Source organism: Sesamum indicum, linkage group LG4 (assembly GCF_000512975.1).
Source record: "Sesamum indicum cultivar Zhongzhi No. 13 linkage group LG4, S_indicum_v1.0, whole genome shotgun sequence".
NCBI lineage: Eukaryota > Viridiplantae > Streptophyta > Magnoliopsida > Lamiales > Pedaliaceae > Sesamum > Sesamum indicum.
In genome coordinates this window covers 16,748,389-16,764,453 of record NC_026148.1, presented here as the reverse complement: position 1 = coordinate 16,764,453, position 16,065 = coordinate 16,748,389, and the positions used below count along the sequence as shown (strand labels likewise).

The window sequence follows — 16,065 nt, the reverse complement described above, 5'->3', positions numbered from 1 at the left end:
TGTTCCACATATATGGTGATCTTCTCCATCTTAATTATTTCTTCGTGTATGTTACCATCAACAATATCACCATAAGTACCAGATTGTAGGAAAGGTACATCCCTTCAAATCCGAGAAAAGTTGTTCAGAATAATGTCTGCCTAAGATCTAGTAAAGAAAGAAAAATAACTGCTAGGAGAGAGAGGGAGGGGAGCTACTTCAAGTACTGGTGAGAAGTAGAGGGCATATCTGTAATTTTCAAAACTCAAACACTCTATATATTTTACATGCATATATAAATATATATATATATGTGCAATATAAAATACAAAATATGAGATATGTACACAAGCATGAATATATCAAAACGCATACACATAAAATACCCAAACGTATACACAAGCACACTTACAGGACCTATATCTTTTCACTAAAATTTATATTTCAAAAAAATGCATACGGTAAGCGCTTACTTCTAGGGTAAATGTAGTGAAAAATGTAAGGCTATGTTTGGAGGAAAGAATTTAGATTTGAGGGAACTATTGGGAAAAGGGTTACAAATGACTCAATGTCAAGAGGATTTGAAATCCATCAATACTACAGAAAATATAGTTGAAAATGAAAGTTCAAGGATTCAAAATTCTTAGAACTATAGAATTATCTTATCCAAACAAATCCAATGGAAAATTAAGGATTTAAAATACCTGTCTTCAAACGATAAATTCAAAATCAAAGCATTGTCGTTGAACTTTCAAGAACTAAGATGCAATCAAAACTTCTTTAAAATACTTAGGGTTAAATATAGTTACCACCCCTGAAGTATCCACCTACATCAATTAAAAGTATTAAAACCTTCAAAAAAATCATCATTTGTCTAATTCAAGTTTCACTAGTGTATCAAGCTCTTTTTATTTTGTAATCGTAAAGTACTTGAAGCTCATTTTATAGTTTTACTTTTTCGTCAAATAAATTTAAAACTAAATTTATACATGCATAAAATTACTATATTTATATAATATATATTCGTCAAACCAAGTTAAAAATAAATTTATACGTGCATAAAATTACTATATTTATATTATATATTTATATATATGATAATTATATAAATGAGGTGATTTTATGCCCGTATAAATTTATTTTTAATTTAATTTAACAAGTAAAACTTTAAAACTAAAATAAAATGAGCTACAATTACTTTAGGATTACAAAAAAAAAGGAGCTCGTTGAACAAGTAAAACTAGAATTCCAAAAATGGTAATTTTGGCAGTTTAAAAATCTCTTTATTTTGTTTCTTCACAAAGCAATTTTTGAGGGTGAAATGGACTTTTTAAACTTAAAAGGTACAGGGTGGGGAGGTTTTGGAGGTTTTAATACTTTAGGGGGGCAACTGATGCGGGGTGGATACTTTAGGGGTGTTAACTGTATTTAACCCAAATATTTAAAACCAGTTGAACTGGAGAGTTGACTTACCACCACTCAACATCTGGAATTGATTCCTTTGGCTTTTCTTTGGTAATCACCCTCTCCCCTACTTCTATTAGATTTGGGTTTATATCAGGCTCCGCCTTTGCCTTTGCCAGCTGAGCTTGCTTGGCCTTTAGCTCTTTTGCTTTTGCTTCTCCAAATTGAGACTGTAAAACCCAATTTTCAGAAGAATTACACAAGATCCGCTAAGTTTGTAAAAGAACTTACACAACAATTGGGGGGAAAAATACCTTCAACTTAATGACTTCTGCCTCTCTTGACCACTTGCCCTCCTCAACAAACTGGAAAGTCATCCGCTTAGGCCTCAATAGCTTATTTTTATCAATTCCCATCCTTGCATCAAAATGGGGATTTTGATCCGGATCCACATCAAGTTCAGGTTTAAGAATTTGGAAGGCATCTTTCTTTTGCTTGTTGATGTTTACCTATGAGATAACATAACAGGAAAACAATTAGTGAAACACCAAAACATGAAAAAAAGCAAATGAAGCCTACTTGCTCAATATACCTTTTTATTTTTCCCCCTTTTTCTGTAACACAAACAACAGAATCTCAGAAAATATTTATTGTTATGTAGTAGATTTGGTATACCTTGAGGGTACTCAAGCTGTTCACTTTTGGAACATTAACCACATTACCATGCTCATCAATTTCCCTGCCTAGTGCATCCAAACGAAGAACAGGTGCTTTCGAAGGCTTCGGTTGAATGGTGACGTCTGGGGCCATCTGCCCGGGGAACATATTTATGAGGGGAGCAAACTCTGGGTCCTGTCGAAATCCCATTTTGGCAGCAAGCTCCTGTGCACGTTTTACAGCTTCATATTTTTGTGCTGTGAGCCCAGGCAGATGAGGCATACCACTCTGTGGGGGTATTGTAGGAGCTGATGTAACAATAGGTAAAGTAGGTGCGCTTGATGTGACTCCAGAGGTACCAGTGAGCGAGGCAGTAACTTGAGGCACCGGCATTATACCTTTACCGGAGGAAGAAAGTTTAGCAACCTCTTTTTCACCCACTTGCGGACTACCCTCTCTTGTTGAGCCAGCATCTCTGTTCAACTACACAAGGTGAAAGGAAGGAGACATAAATTTTCAGAAAGGGCCCCCGAGAAAAAAATTAAAATAACATGTCATTATTTCTTGTTAGCAATCATCTTTGTCCAAATCATCTTTGTCCAAATATATAGCACAAAAGAACATGTCAGAAATGACATAATGATAAAGCATGATTGAAACAAAACTTAAGCAACTTACTGAAGGAATCTTCTTCATCCTTTCTGCAAGCTCCTTCTGCATTTGTAAAGCTCTCTTAGCTTTTGCTAAAGCATCAAGGGACAAACCCCCAGTCTTGCCAGCATCGGAAGCTGTCCCATCTGTACTGGATTTCCCAGGAACCTCATGAGATCTGTTAATATTAACTCCCTTATTTTCATTTGTCTTGGAAATTGAAGATACCTTAGTAGCAGGAGAACTGGTATGAGCCACAAAAGTCTCAGGTGAGATGCTAGATGGTGTACTGACTGGTCCAGTTGCAAGAGACTGCAAGCAGAACATTGCCACATTTTAAGTCAGACTTAATGCAAATATATTATAACGTGAACTTATATTTCAGAGTTGGAGATCACAAAGAGTATAGATCTTTAATTTCACGACATGTGAAGGCAACCACAGTTCAAACAGTAACAGATTTACTGAACTCCAATCTCTAAGTGATCCGGAACAAAGGTGAAAAAGAGAATCAGGTAATCATACTGACACCCATCACAGACATACAAGTTTTCGCCTAGCTGCCCAGAGAGGATACAAATTTCTATGATCAAAAATAAACTCAGAATGATAAATATAAAAACCAAGCTTTGAGAGGATCAGTCAGAAGAAATACACAGATTACAGACAGTAAAGGTTTTCTGAAAAATGGACTATCTAGAAGTCACAAAACATTCTCAGAAACATGCATGTTAACATGTATTGTTTAAAATACCAAATGCAGAAAAAATATTTGAACTAGATTAAAAGTTTCAACACATGACAGATCTCTAATATGACAAAATCATAAAGTAAATCTGATAAGTATCAGCCAGAGCGGATAGATTTTTTACTATGTTAGATTGCTTAACTACAAACTCAAACCCATGCCAAAATCCTGCAGTAACAGGATTTTCTTTTTCTCATTTGACCAAGATGAACGAACTTTGCTACATAGCATCCAGATCATGCATTACATACTTCCCTGACATAATTTAGGAAAAAGCAAAGTCATAGAATTATATAATATGAATAAGTGAATCAATCCTCTACCTAATTATTTCACTGGATAAACCTTTCAAATGATTTAGAATTTGGTTTCAAGGCTATTTGCATATAAGTCAATACTTGAGAATCAATACACAAGAAATATCTGATAGGGAAATAGATGCATAGCATTACTTAAAGCGAGTTTATATGGAACACAAATGGGCTTCATACGCTAGTCTGGGTGATTAGCCTTTTGAGCTAATTTTCAGTAAATTAGCATGCACGTCACATTATTGTCCTGGTATTGATACTTGATATTGACTCAGACCTCCTAATTAATTAGATCTTGACATGTTACTTTATCTTAGCAAAGACTGTTTATCTTTGCAGATATCATTACAGTGAGTAATAAGCATATCTGATTTAACTCTACAGGTTAAATGATATTAATCTACTGAAGGTATAGATTAAAAGCTTCAAAATTTAACCGCAGCATATTTTCCAGTTTTCAGTTTTCGATCAATGAATCTTCCATGAGTGCAAGTGCAAACATGCAGCACTCCATAATCGACAATGTTAATGAAAATTAATTAACTAATATAATAAACCTACATACAAGTTGGCATGGACAGTGGACACCATCCAAATAAAGAAATAAGTTATATAAACAACTAATCAAAGAAAACCTTGGAGATCATATATATGATATCAGAGTCTAAGCAAGAATAAGATTCACTCCGACTAACAAAAGCCAAAAGGATCCACTCTCCGTGTATGAGATTGCTCATCCTTACAACTTGCAGGTTATCCAATTCCTTCTTCAGTTAAAAGTCAACCAGTGGCAAAAACTTGAAAATAGAAATGAGAAAGAGCACTGTTTAAGAATTCAAAATTCTGTTAGTCAGCACTTAGCATCCTAGGTATCATGTAGCATACTTGCAGCCATGATAGAATCTGGACTTCAAGCAACAATTACATGTTACTTTTCCGATTATTAGCAGAACAACTCTGACAAGCGGAATCAGGTAAGCCAACAATACCACCAGATGTATTTATTTTCTCCATTACTTTTGCTAGGCATGAGTATGTTACATTTCAATTTGGTATTTCAACAATATAAGCAGACAATTACTGTCTGATACAAATCTTTAGAAAGGATGATGATCGTTTCATAAATCGAAAAAGAGTCTAAGAATCGCGGTTTTTCAATGACAGAACTACTGGGCCACCAAATGTCTATCTAATGTAGAATACACAAGCACATCAAAAACAAATCTAATACAAGCAGCAAAACACCAGTGTGATAAAATATCAACAGACTCAGTATTTATCAACAAGAATAACAACTCAGACCTGCCAAAAAAACATCCCCCCAACATCGAAGTCTCAATTTATAAATCCTATCCAGCATAATAATTTGAATCAGTAACTAGACATTCAAAAGAAGCAACGAAAGCGAACACCAAGCAGTAATATGCACGTTGAAAATTTAGTTCCACACTAACTAACACATGGACAAGCAAGGCTCAAAAACCCACTGTATCATTTCCATACAAATGCAAATACCATTTAAATATAGATAAGAATCATTGCCCATGTTCCATGAAAAGTGTCCGCAGGTTCAAATAGACGAAATTAAACCGTCACTTCACAAATAATATTCTTGAGATAGAAATCAATCAATGTTCCAGCAACAAACTGACGCTGTTTAAGCAAACAAATAACTAATAATCTTCAACCAATGACGGAAAACAGGGAATAGGAACTCACATTGGCAACGGAACCAGCCTTACTTTGATGCCCACTATCACGCGACTCATACTTCGCATCCTTCTTTACAGATTTCCCTTCCGATCCGAAACCTTCACCTTCTTTCCTCTCTCTATCATCGTCCTTGACCTTCACATCCTCAAATCTACTTTTCTCCCTTCCATTCTCTTCATAAACCCTAGTTCTCTTATCGCTCCTCTCCTCACTTTCGTCCCTTTCTTTTCTCTTCTTTCTCTCCACCGAATGAGACCTCTCGCGCTCGCGGCGCGAATCTCGATCCCTGCTTCCCTCTCGATCAGTTCTAGAGTCGGACCGACGGCGGTGGTGTTCGTCAGATCTGCGCCGGTCGTCATCGTGCTTGGAGCGGTGATGGTGCTCCTTACATGATTCTCTATCTCGATGTGAATCGGATTCTCTTCGTTTACGGTTCGAATTCTCCTTGTCCATGGCTAGCGTAGGGTTTCTCTCTTTCAAATGATTGATTGAAAGGACAAAGAATTGTGGTAACTGTGTATTGGGGTTTCCCTATATGCCAGTGAAGCGGCTCGGTCCAAGAACTAGACGACCCGACCGGGAAAATCAACCACAATGGAAAATGCTAAGAGGCAACAATTTAATTTAGAGTAAATTACAATTACCTACCCCGAAATTTGACATAATTATAAATATTTTTTATTATTTTAAAAATTACAAATACCCTCTTCAAGTTAATGATCGTCTAACAAATAACGCATACCATTCAATAACTGACATAAATGCCCTTATGCAAATTAAATTGAATTTTAATTTGTTATCTATTATTTTTATGGAATAAAATGCCCCACGGACCTAGATAGAATTCATTGTTGTTTTGAAATTGACTGTTTGGTGAAATTGTAATATTTTCTTATTAAGCTGAAACGAATAGTGATTGTACTGTTTGGTGAAATTGTAATATTTTCTTATTAAGCTGAAACGAATAGTGATTGTAATTGTATAAAATCTTATTTACAATTCATTATGTCTCGTGATCGAAATAAGAGCATAGTTGTTAAGGACATAAAAAAGATCAAACTCTACTTTTGACTGAACTCCCTAAAAATGATTCTAGTTCCAATTGAAGTTCTTGGATAGCCATTACTAAGGCTTTCGACTGTTTCAAGGCATCTTGTGTGGTAGTAATATCTATGTTTTTTCTTGACTTATGAAAGTTCAACAAACGTAATTTCTCAATAGTGCATTCTTGATCTCTCTCAGAATGCACGCAACTAATTTGAGTGAACTTAGAGAGAGATGACCAACTTCTTTTTCTTAGCACACAGTTACATTATATTTGAACAAATTTAGTTGTAACTTAACTATATAAATAGAAAATCCAAACCAATTGATTTTACTATAATACAGTGCTTATGTCTTCGTTACAACCACTGACATGTCTGGTTGCTTTTTTGCGGGCTTTTAAAACAGACCTGAAAATTACTAATAACATTGTGTATTAAGGTCTTGATTGATTTAAAATCAACAAAACACCTACTTTAAAAAAATACCCAAAAACAACCCAAATTTGTCCCTTCTTAGACAAAAATCCAAACTGCAAACCACAAATCTTAAAATGAAAATTACGATTTCATGAAAACATTTTGAAATATTGGGAAAACAATTGTTTTACTAAATAATGGAACACAAAACACTCATTCAACAACGCATTCTTAAAAAAAAAAAAAAAAAAAAAAAAAAAAATTTTATTGTATTGGGAAAACAATTGTTTTACTAAATAATGGAACACAAAACACTCATTCAACAACGCATTCTTAAAAAAAAAAAAAAAAAAAAAAGAAAATTTAAAAACTTTAAAAAATAACCCAAATTAGATGGTTTGGGTCTCAAAGTAAACAAAACATGCGACTTCTATTATAAAAACACATAAATTCTACCCGAATGAACTAAAACACTATAAAATCAAGAAAAATCAATGACCTGGCTATGAGAAGGAAGTATACATCACTTTCTTTGGTGAACGAAGTTAAACTTCTCTTCTTGAGTTTTCAAACACCTTCTTCACATCAAAAATATAAGAATCGAATAATGGATTTGAAGAGATTTAGGGGATTTGGTTGGAGAGAAAGCTCAAAACCGATCCCCGTCCGAAAGTAGGCCATTAAATGTCTTTCATTTATGGCAAATCATTCAAATCTCAATACAAAGTACTTCAGGTAAGCAGCTAAGACAAAAGCACATAAAAATGTTAAAATGAAATCCTGACAAAAACACCTAGAAATGTTAAAATGGGATCCTCTCCACTGCGTTGGATCTTAATATATATGATTGTTCTTTTCTTAAGCCGGGATACTTTGGTAGCGAAGGTATCTTCCGAGATGATATTGGTTCCTTCAACGCTGGTTTCTCCTTTTCCATAGGAGTCAATACTAATTCTACCGCTGAAGTTTGGGGCCTCCGGCATGGTCTGTCGGTTGCATTACCTAAAGGATTTCCATTCTTATAATAGAAACTGACTCGATGTTGATCATTAACCTCATTTGCAGAGGAACGCCCACCCAAAAATCTAACCCAACTTCTTTGAGCCTGTTGGAAGGTGTTGGCTGAACTCAAAGAGATTCATCTGGTTTTTTGAAGTTAACATGGCAGCTGACCAGTTAGCAAAGAACATTACGACACAACCTTTTTGCGTTTTTGTTTATGAAAACCGCCCCTCTTTTAACATCCTGAATTCTGATCGATGTTGTACTTATCCAATGTATATGACTTCTCACCTAAAAACATGTTGCTAAAATGAAACTTAGTTTTTGTTATGTTAAAGAAAATATATTAAGAAAAAGTGTGTATTGGATATGGCCTTGGTATGGGAAAAATTCTTTCCAGAAAAGGCAAAATCCAAAAACCTAGCAGGCTTATTCTAATAGCATTGAAAGCTGTCACAAAGTGTAAGAGAAGCACACAAAGCTGGTCAAGAAGTCTAAAAACGAATTGAGATTGCCTACAGAGGACCATCTCAAGTAGCATTACTAAGAACTGTGCTTAGTTATTCAGTTCCATTCATTTCACTTCTGATAGTTCATGTGTAAGCAAATGCAATGTATAATAGAAAGTAAAGTAAACCATTAATAGAAAAATCATTCCTAAAGCATGTGAGTTGCATTCATATGTCAGCAAATAGAAGAAACAGAGACAAGATCTTACAAATTCAAAGGTATGAGTATAGCACTGTCTTGGCAAACAATTCATGTTTCTTGATATGTTAGCATTCGGAATTGTTACATAGAGCAATCCTCAAACTCCCATCATTTCAACTCTTCCATGGGGATTTGATTTACCAGGTTGTTTCTAAATGAGTAGATAGGGTGAAGGGACTATCAATTTTTGGGGTACCATTGAGACAAGAAGACAAAGTTCTAAAGCTATACCCCTGAAAGCATGAAAAGAGACTAGATTGCACAGGATATAACATATCAAATAGTGAGGATCTTCGACCAATATCAGAAGAAATAGATAGGTTCAGTAGCAAGAAATTAGGTTCTTTAGCATACTATCATAGTCCTTCACTAGGAGCCTCCTCCTTAGCAGTCTCCTTTTCTTGCATATGGGTGTTTTTAAGTTCCTCGTACTGCAAGAACACACAAGAATAGGAGGGAAGCTACAGTTAGGCGCACTATAAGAATAAGCCATGTTCATTGCATAAATAGCAAAATAATCCACACTATCTGGAAGGGAATTTCCATTCCACAGACAAAATCAGAAGTTTCTCTCTCTCTCATTTTCTATTAACTTGAGATTCTCTATGGTGCATGACTCCACAAGCAAATCACAAAATCTTTACAACTTCCAAATCCGGACTAGAATTACAAAAGAAAAGCATTTCTTAGTTTGACGCATAATTTTTTGAACCTGAAGATTGTGACTTCATTAAACGATAGATCATTGAGGTGAATAAGAGCAACAAAATACAATTATTCGAGGAATTTGCACTTTAGGAATGTTAATTTGTGTAGGTGTTCCAAGGATGTGAAAGAAGCCTCTTTTCGTCCTCAGCGATAGCGTCAAGAGTGCCAACCATTCGTGGGATCATTAAATCAGATATGAACTTACAAGATGGAAGAATAATAATTTATACCGCCCTCCCCAGAGGTTGGTTATAATTACAAGTAGGCCCCTGTGAATTGAGAAATTACATTTAGTCCCCTGAGGTTTGTTTCCACTAACAAATAGATCCTTATCTTAGTCAAAATTCACAGAATTCGTTGATATTAGCAGCAAAGTTGAATAAAAATCTATATTTACCCCCAATTGACTTATTGATTTATTGCAGGTCAAATAAATCTTTTCCGACCAAAACTACCCTTATAAGGGTGAAGATATACCTTATCACATGCATTAACATGTGAACATGTATAAGGGTAGTTTGAAAAGGATTTGTTTGACCTATAATCAGTTAATAATAAGTCAATCGGATGTAAATATGGATTTTCATGCTATTATCAACAATTAGGAGTTTTACCAGCGGTTATATCTATTTGTTACACGGAAACAAACCTCAAGAGTACAAGATGTAACCTCCCGCACCAAACCACAGGAGGTCAATTACACCAAATCTCATGAGAAGACAGTGTAATTATCCCAATAATAATGGCAGAACAAAAATTTAAGTTAGAATACACCTCTCGACATTTGTCTTGGTGCACAGCCAAAAGCTCACTGTATCGGATCTGCAAATCTGAAACTTCAGCTTGCAGCTTTTCATATTCCGCAAGAGTTGGACCTCCTAACTTTTGCTGGATGAACCTGTTAAATAAAAAAGTTATACGTGTTCATTTCACACTCACTACCTGGTTGAAGTACAATTAAGGCAAAAAGATGTCTGATAACTAAGATGATAATAAAAGAACGCTCAACTTTTTCCTGTTAAATCGCTGAGTCATAATTTCTTGCCTCTTATGATAATCCCAGTCAGTAACATCTATAGAACATTGGTGCAGTAAATCTGGGAACACAAACTACATGCAGATAACACTTATCTAATCAAGTTGAAGAACACTAGATTATACCAAAAACATACTGAGATGACAACCAACAACTTAAAATATGCAGTAAGGATAATTTTGCATTACTCCAGATGTACTTACTCAATTGCTGAGGAAGGTTTGTCGTTCTGCTCATATAGTGCAACGAGAACTAGATTAAAGAAAGGAAAAATATTACGACAAAGAAGTCATAGAGGATATAGATTCTTAATATCTATAATTCAATAACTAAGAACTATATTAAAAAAAGGAAAAACATTACCACAATGAAGTCATAGAGGATATAGATTCTTTATATATTAATTCAATAACTAAGGTTAAAATGAAAGTAACCTTTTGTCAGAGCATCAAGAACTCCACTGGACTCCAGGTACTTTCTAAAAGCTTCCTTCTTTGCTTCCTTTTCCTATTGGAAGAGATTTTGTGGAATCAACATTGCAAAAGAAAATAGAAAAAGCAAAATAAACCTTATCTAAACATGGGCTCAAATAATTGGGTATGTGTAGCACATCATTTAGCAACAAGCAAGAAAATAATTTATTACCCTTATGTTCAAATGACTAGCAAGTGTTTACTTCCTTGCTGGCATTGACAAATTCGGGTCCTTTCAAGATGCCGGAGAATTTATTTAGGCTCAGGTCTCAAAACTATATAAGATAATTTCTTTTATGTCATCAGGAAAACATCAATGCATATGTAAATATCCTACGTCGCAGCTCCCGTTCCAATGTGCACATAAAATGGTAACTTGTTAAACTTGAAACTTCTGTCTCCAAGTTCAACTTTGAGCAGTAGTTCACTTTACTAGTTTACTAGTCTCTCTCAGTTTTTAGATACAGATGCTTATACTTAAAAAGTTTTAAAGGATACGTCGGTGCTATTAGAAGGGTTAATAAAATGAGCATGTAAAATAATAACAGAAACGGGCACAGACCTATCAAATCAGGAACTAAATATCAGCAGTGATAAATGCAAAACGATCCTGCAATCAAGTTATTTTTATTCAAGTCAAATGCCAGTTAAATTACACACAGAGAGCATTTAGTGTCCTCCCAAACCTCCATAGTCATGTCAGATAGCATACTGGTTGAGAGGATATAAAAAGATCACTATCTTCATGAACAAATAATGTAAGTTCAACATCAGAGATCAAATGTCCAGAATTCGAAGTAGTAAATAACAAAAGACAGTATCAAGCCACATGTACACACTCAAACCTTCTGTCACTGATGGACTCAGGGTTTTCTTCCAAAAAGGACCCCAATTACTCAGAAGTCAGAACAATGGGAAATAACATGAACAAACTGTAATTAGTCATCATACATCGGCAAACAATATTTTCCTTCTCTATTTCTTTCCTGTATTGAGAAGACAATAGAGTTCTAGTTCTTTCTTTCTTCTTAAGTAAAACTTGGAGTTCAGTGACTCCTATATGTTCCAGGGAACATAATAGGGATTTCATTGCAATTTCCAACTTTTTGTAGTACGGTAAAATTTAAAATCCTCGTGAGGAAATGTCCTTAATGAAAGGACCATTAAGGAAGTACAAAAAACATAAATTGGATTCACAAACTTCTATAATTCAATTTGCTCAATTCAGATACTAGATCAAGATATATTTTATTTACCAAAAGTATTGTGTGGATATTATGATTCATAAGAAAGAAAACTAATAACCCATAAACAACATTTAGATATTAATACAGTCTTTAACTTCTGGGCAACGATTGGAAATGTCTCTTTTTATTGCAAATGCATTATGAAGCCAAGGGTGATTAGGAGAGCGGAAACTTGGACACAGAATTTGCTGAGATAAATGGTTGCCTAACCTATGAACATTCAATGTTATGACTCCTAATTGCCTCCTGATACTGCATTTAGAGAGCACGGGTAGTTGGATAGAAGAACTGTGCTCACAATGCTTTGGAATGAGAATGTCAACATAATTTATAAAGGATTTATCATAAGGGTAAGAAATCGTAGCAGTCTTATGCTGAGCATTGTGCACTTTCAGCTACAACTTGTATACTTCATTGATACTTGCTATACTAATCAGATAAATTCAGAAACGGCGCACCATAGTTCAACAGATAGAGGACACTACCCATATTTAGTGTGCTCTTGACAGTGGCCGCCAAGGCTCATTAGGATTCATATTCTTATCCCATTCACGTGATTGATTTCATGGCATATTGGCATGAACTTACAGCTTTTGCTTATAAAGAAAGTATTGCTTCTCCCCATACTATTTGATTTGTGACAAATAGTTCATACAGAAGTTCCAGAAATCATGTAACTATAGGAAATCATCTATCTGAAACTTACTTCTAGATGCACACTCCTTGTTGCTGATCAAAGCACAACTTCCGAGTTCCCAAGAGTATAAACAGCAAAAGGAACTACTGATGTAACGAAAACCAAATTAATAGAAAATATAACTTAGACCCGATATGAGTGATGCTATCTTATGAGCTACCACAAACTCTACCTCCAAATCGTTTCAGTCAATATGAAGAAGAAAACTCCAAAAGAGTACTCCAATCCAGAATCATGTCAAAACAAATAGAGCAGGCAAATCAAGTCTCAGAATTTCCTACTAGCACCACACACCAGAGTCCAAGAATCAAGAATGTGATGATTACATGTATTTATCTACTCAGATAATTACCCACACTGTAGAACTTAGACACCCAAAAAGTTCCACACCTAAATTTGCATCTCTGAATCTTCAAACGCGTACGTTGCAGGTCAATAAATCTTTCTTCACAATTATGCAAATAAATAAGCCACTGACTAAAATTCATAAAACCAGATCTACAAATTCGAGGAAAAATAGCTCAGCGACGTTTCCATTATTGTACTACGCAATGCGAAGCGAACAAAAGCTAAAGGGGACTGCAAATATACCATTTTGGTCGGATAGCATCAGCCAAGTCTTCAGAACCTGTGCGTTCCTCTTTTCCTGGAGTGTGTGTCTGTGTGAGAGAGAGAGGGGAATTCGAGGCATGTTTTAGTATTACTATTTACTAGTTTCCACCCCTTGCTTCTTTATTTCCGCAGGAGTGTAAAAAAAGGAGTGGTGGTGAAAACTAAGCTTTATTTGACTATGTGTTGTTTTTTTTTTTTTTTTAAGCGAGAGTGATAAATTATTATTAATTAAAACAAATTGATTATAAATAGGGGTAGGCGTTTTGGTCCTAATTCAGTTCGATCGGGTCCGGTTTCTTTTTCAAAAAATTGAGTCGGTGTTTGCGTAGGAATCCTCTATCCGAACTACCCGATGGAGTATTCGAACTACCCGATGGAGTATCCGAACTTTTATTAAAAGGAAAAAAAATAAATATTATGTGTCTTTTTATGTTTGAGTCAGGGTTATATTAGCTATCTGAAAGTTCGGGTACCCGACCTAAACTATCCAAACTTTCATTACTCTACCCGATATTCACTCCTAATTACAATCATACTTACTATTATTTAGTAGACACAACATCCCACGCATAAGGTGTGGTCTGAACCGATAACCTCTAAGATCATAGGACGAGTTAGGCCTTTGACTATTGATTATGTGTTTCTCATGTGATTTTATTTGCTTTATATATCTACTATTTGTTAAGGAGAAAATCTTGGTAATAAGTTAATTATGGAAGTATTTCTGAAAATTTTTATTTTTAAATAATTGATCTTTATTAAAAAGATTGAAAATTGTGGCAGTATAAAAGTAAGTAATATTAAAAATAGATAAAAGTTGGGAATAATACTTTCAAACACACTTAATTGAGAAAAATATATTTTGTCTCTGTAAATAAAATTAGATATATTATTTAAAAAAATCATTTTAATTAGTATATTTCATAGTTGACGTTTTACAAATATTTGTTATTATATTATTAAATTATTGAATACTAATAAAAAAAACTTGAGATTTAATTAAATAGCTCTCTCATTAGTAAGTAGTATGATTATTCATTGACACATAATAAGTAAATTTGAATGATATCATATATATATATATTATCATTAATTAATCATGACAACTTAGGTTATATTTTTCTATCACTACAAAAAAAAAAAAAAGTATAGCAACGAAGTTTTGCAAAGGACATTTCCATTGCGAATATACAACATATTTTGCCACGATTTTGACTGATATTTAATTTTTTGAATTTTGTGGTGAAATTTGTGACAAAAATCAATAAATTTTTGTAAGGGACAATCCGTTGTAAAGATCCGATGCATAATTTGGTCAACTTTAGAATGATCCACTGTCGTTGCAAGTCATTGCAAAAATCGTGGCAAGGGAGGTTTTGGTTGCAAATTTGCAACAAAACGAATTTGTCACAACATTGCGCATTTTTCTATTATATTTGTTGCCATGGATATTGCAACAAAAAGTAGGTCATTGTAAAGTTATGCAATTTGTTGCAACGGCCCACTGGGATTCTCTTTTTCATGAATATCGTGTGTTGTAATATTGTCACGATCCTTACAACAAAATATTTTCATGACAGATATTGATTGCATTGCAACAATTTTTGTTATTTAGTGTCCGTTGCAAATTCATTTAACTATTTTGCTAAGAATTTTGTACGGTGCAAAGTTATGCATTTCGTCAGAATGGATTTTGCAACGGCCTACTCGAATCCTCTTTGCTAGGAACATCGTATGTTGCAATATTGCCACGCCCTATGTAACGGAACTTTTTCGTTGAAAATATTATTTGCGTTGCAATGATTTTTGTTGCTTAGTGTCTGCTGCAGAAGCGTTTAATTATTTTGCAACGAGTTTTGCAAATTACATGTGTTCATGGCAAACCTGCTGACATTTTTGCAATGGATTACAACTGTAGACCATTAATTATTGAACCACCATTGATTTGCAACGAATTTTATAATGGATTATTTCTGTTGAAACCCATATATAACAACTGGAACGTATTATTTCAAATTTGGTATTTCGCAACAGATTTATTTCAAAAAGGCGTGGCAATATCCTAATACAAGAAGACCTTCATTATACTTTTTTTTCTTTTTTTTGTGTATAATCATCTATAATAAGTTCTTCCTCTTCTCTCCTCTATAATAAGTTCTTCCTCTTCTCTCCTCCACTCAATCGTATATTAAAAATGTGCAATATTGTTTATATGCAAAGGGGAAATATTTTGTTGGAACTGACATAATATGGTGCTAATTTGTAACAACAAAATGATCTAAAATATGGATCCAGTTACATGTTAATCTATAAATTGGATTTTGAGGGGCTGATTACAATTTTAGTTCTCATACATTGCCACTAATTTGTTTTTAATCCTTAAATATATTGAAATTCTATTTTAGTCCTTCAACTTCTAAAATATTAACAGTTTTGATATTTAGGCCTAATTAATGACCATTTTGCTCTTTCAATAAAAAATATAGTCTAATTATTTATTCTCTATGCTTACGATTAGGCCCAACATGCTTCCAAAAATAAAATTAAGCCTCTATAAATTCATACCTTGGTTTGACCATCTTGTTCCTGGGTATTCCAAGTCATCGATTTTACAGACTTTCTCCAGCCACACTACAACAACAGATGGTTTGCA

The 16,065-nt window shown here is 34.2% G+C and overlaps 2 protein-coding genes across 2 annotated transcripts in view; both read right to left on the bottom strand.

Moving 5' to 3' along the window:
• LOC105161284 (protein RDM16-like) overlaps nucleotides 1–5,993 on the bottom strand; it is a 7,032-nt gene extending 1,039 nt beyond the window's left edge. The window contains 7 exon segments of the mRNA XM_011078927.2: nucleotides 1–2; nucleotides 5–102; nucleotides 1,453–1,613; nucleotides 1,698–1,892; nucleotides 2,059–2,523; nucleotides 2,719–3,003; nucleotides 5,470–5,993. The exon segment at nucleotides 1–2 is cut by the window's left edge and continues 1,039 nt beyond it. Of these exon segments, the coding sequence (XP_011077229.1) occupies nucleotides 1–2; nucleotides 5–102; nucleotides 1,453–1,613; nucleotides 1,698–1,892; nucleotides 2,059–2,523; nucleotides 2,719–3,003; nucleotides 5,470–5,916 (1,653 nt within the window). The 5' untranslated portion in view covers nucleotides 5,917–5,993.
• LOC105161283 (C-Myc-binding protein homolog) lies at nucleotides 8,643–13,545 on the bottom strand. The gene is made up of 5 exons (XM_011078926.2): nucleotides 13,392–13,545; nucleotides 10,818–10,890; nucleotides 10,587–10,635; nucleotides 10,122–10,245; nucleotides 8,643–9,070 (listed from the first exon to the last, which is right to left on the bottom strand). Exons 1-5 carry the CDS (start codon nucleotides 13,392–13,394, stop codon nucleotides 8,996–8,998), a joined length of 324 nt encoding a protein of 107 aa, XP_011077228.1. The 5' UTR covers nucleotides 13,395–13,545; the 3' UTR covers nucleotides 8,643–8,995.

Coding starts and splice junctions, on each gene's coding strand:
- LOC105161283 (XM_011078926.2), bottom strand. Junction 10,246..10,586: donor AAACCTTCCTCAGCAATTGA/GTAAGTACATCT, acceptor TTTATTTAACAG/GTTCATCCAGCAAAAGTTAG. Junction 9,071..10,121: donor ACCAAGACAAATGTCGAGAG/GTGTATTCTAAC, acceptor GTGTTCTTGCAG/TACGAGGAACTTAAAAACAC.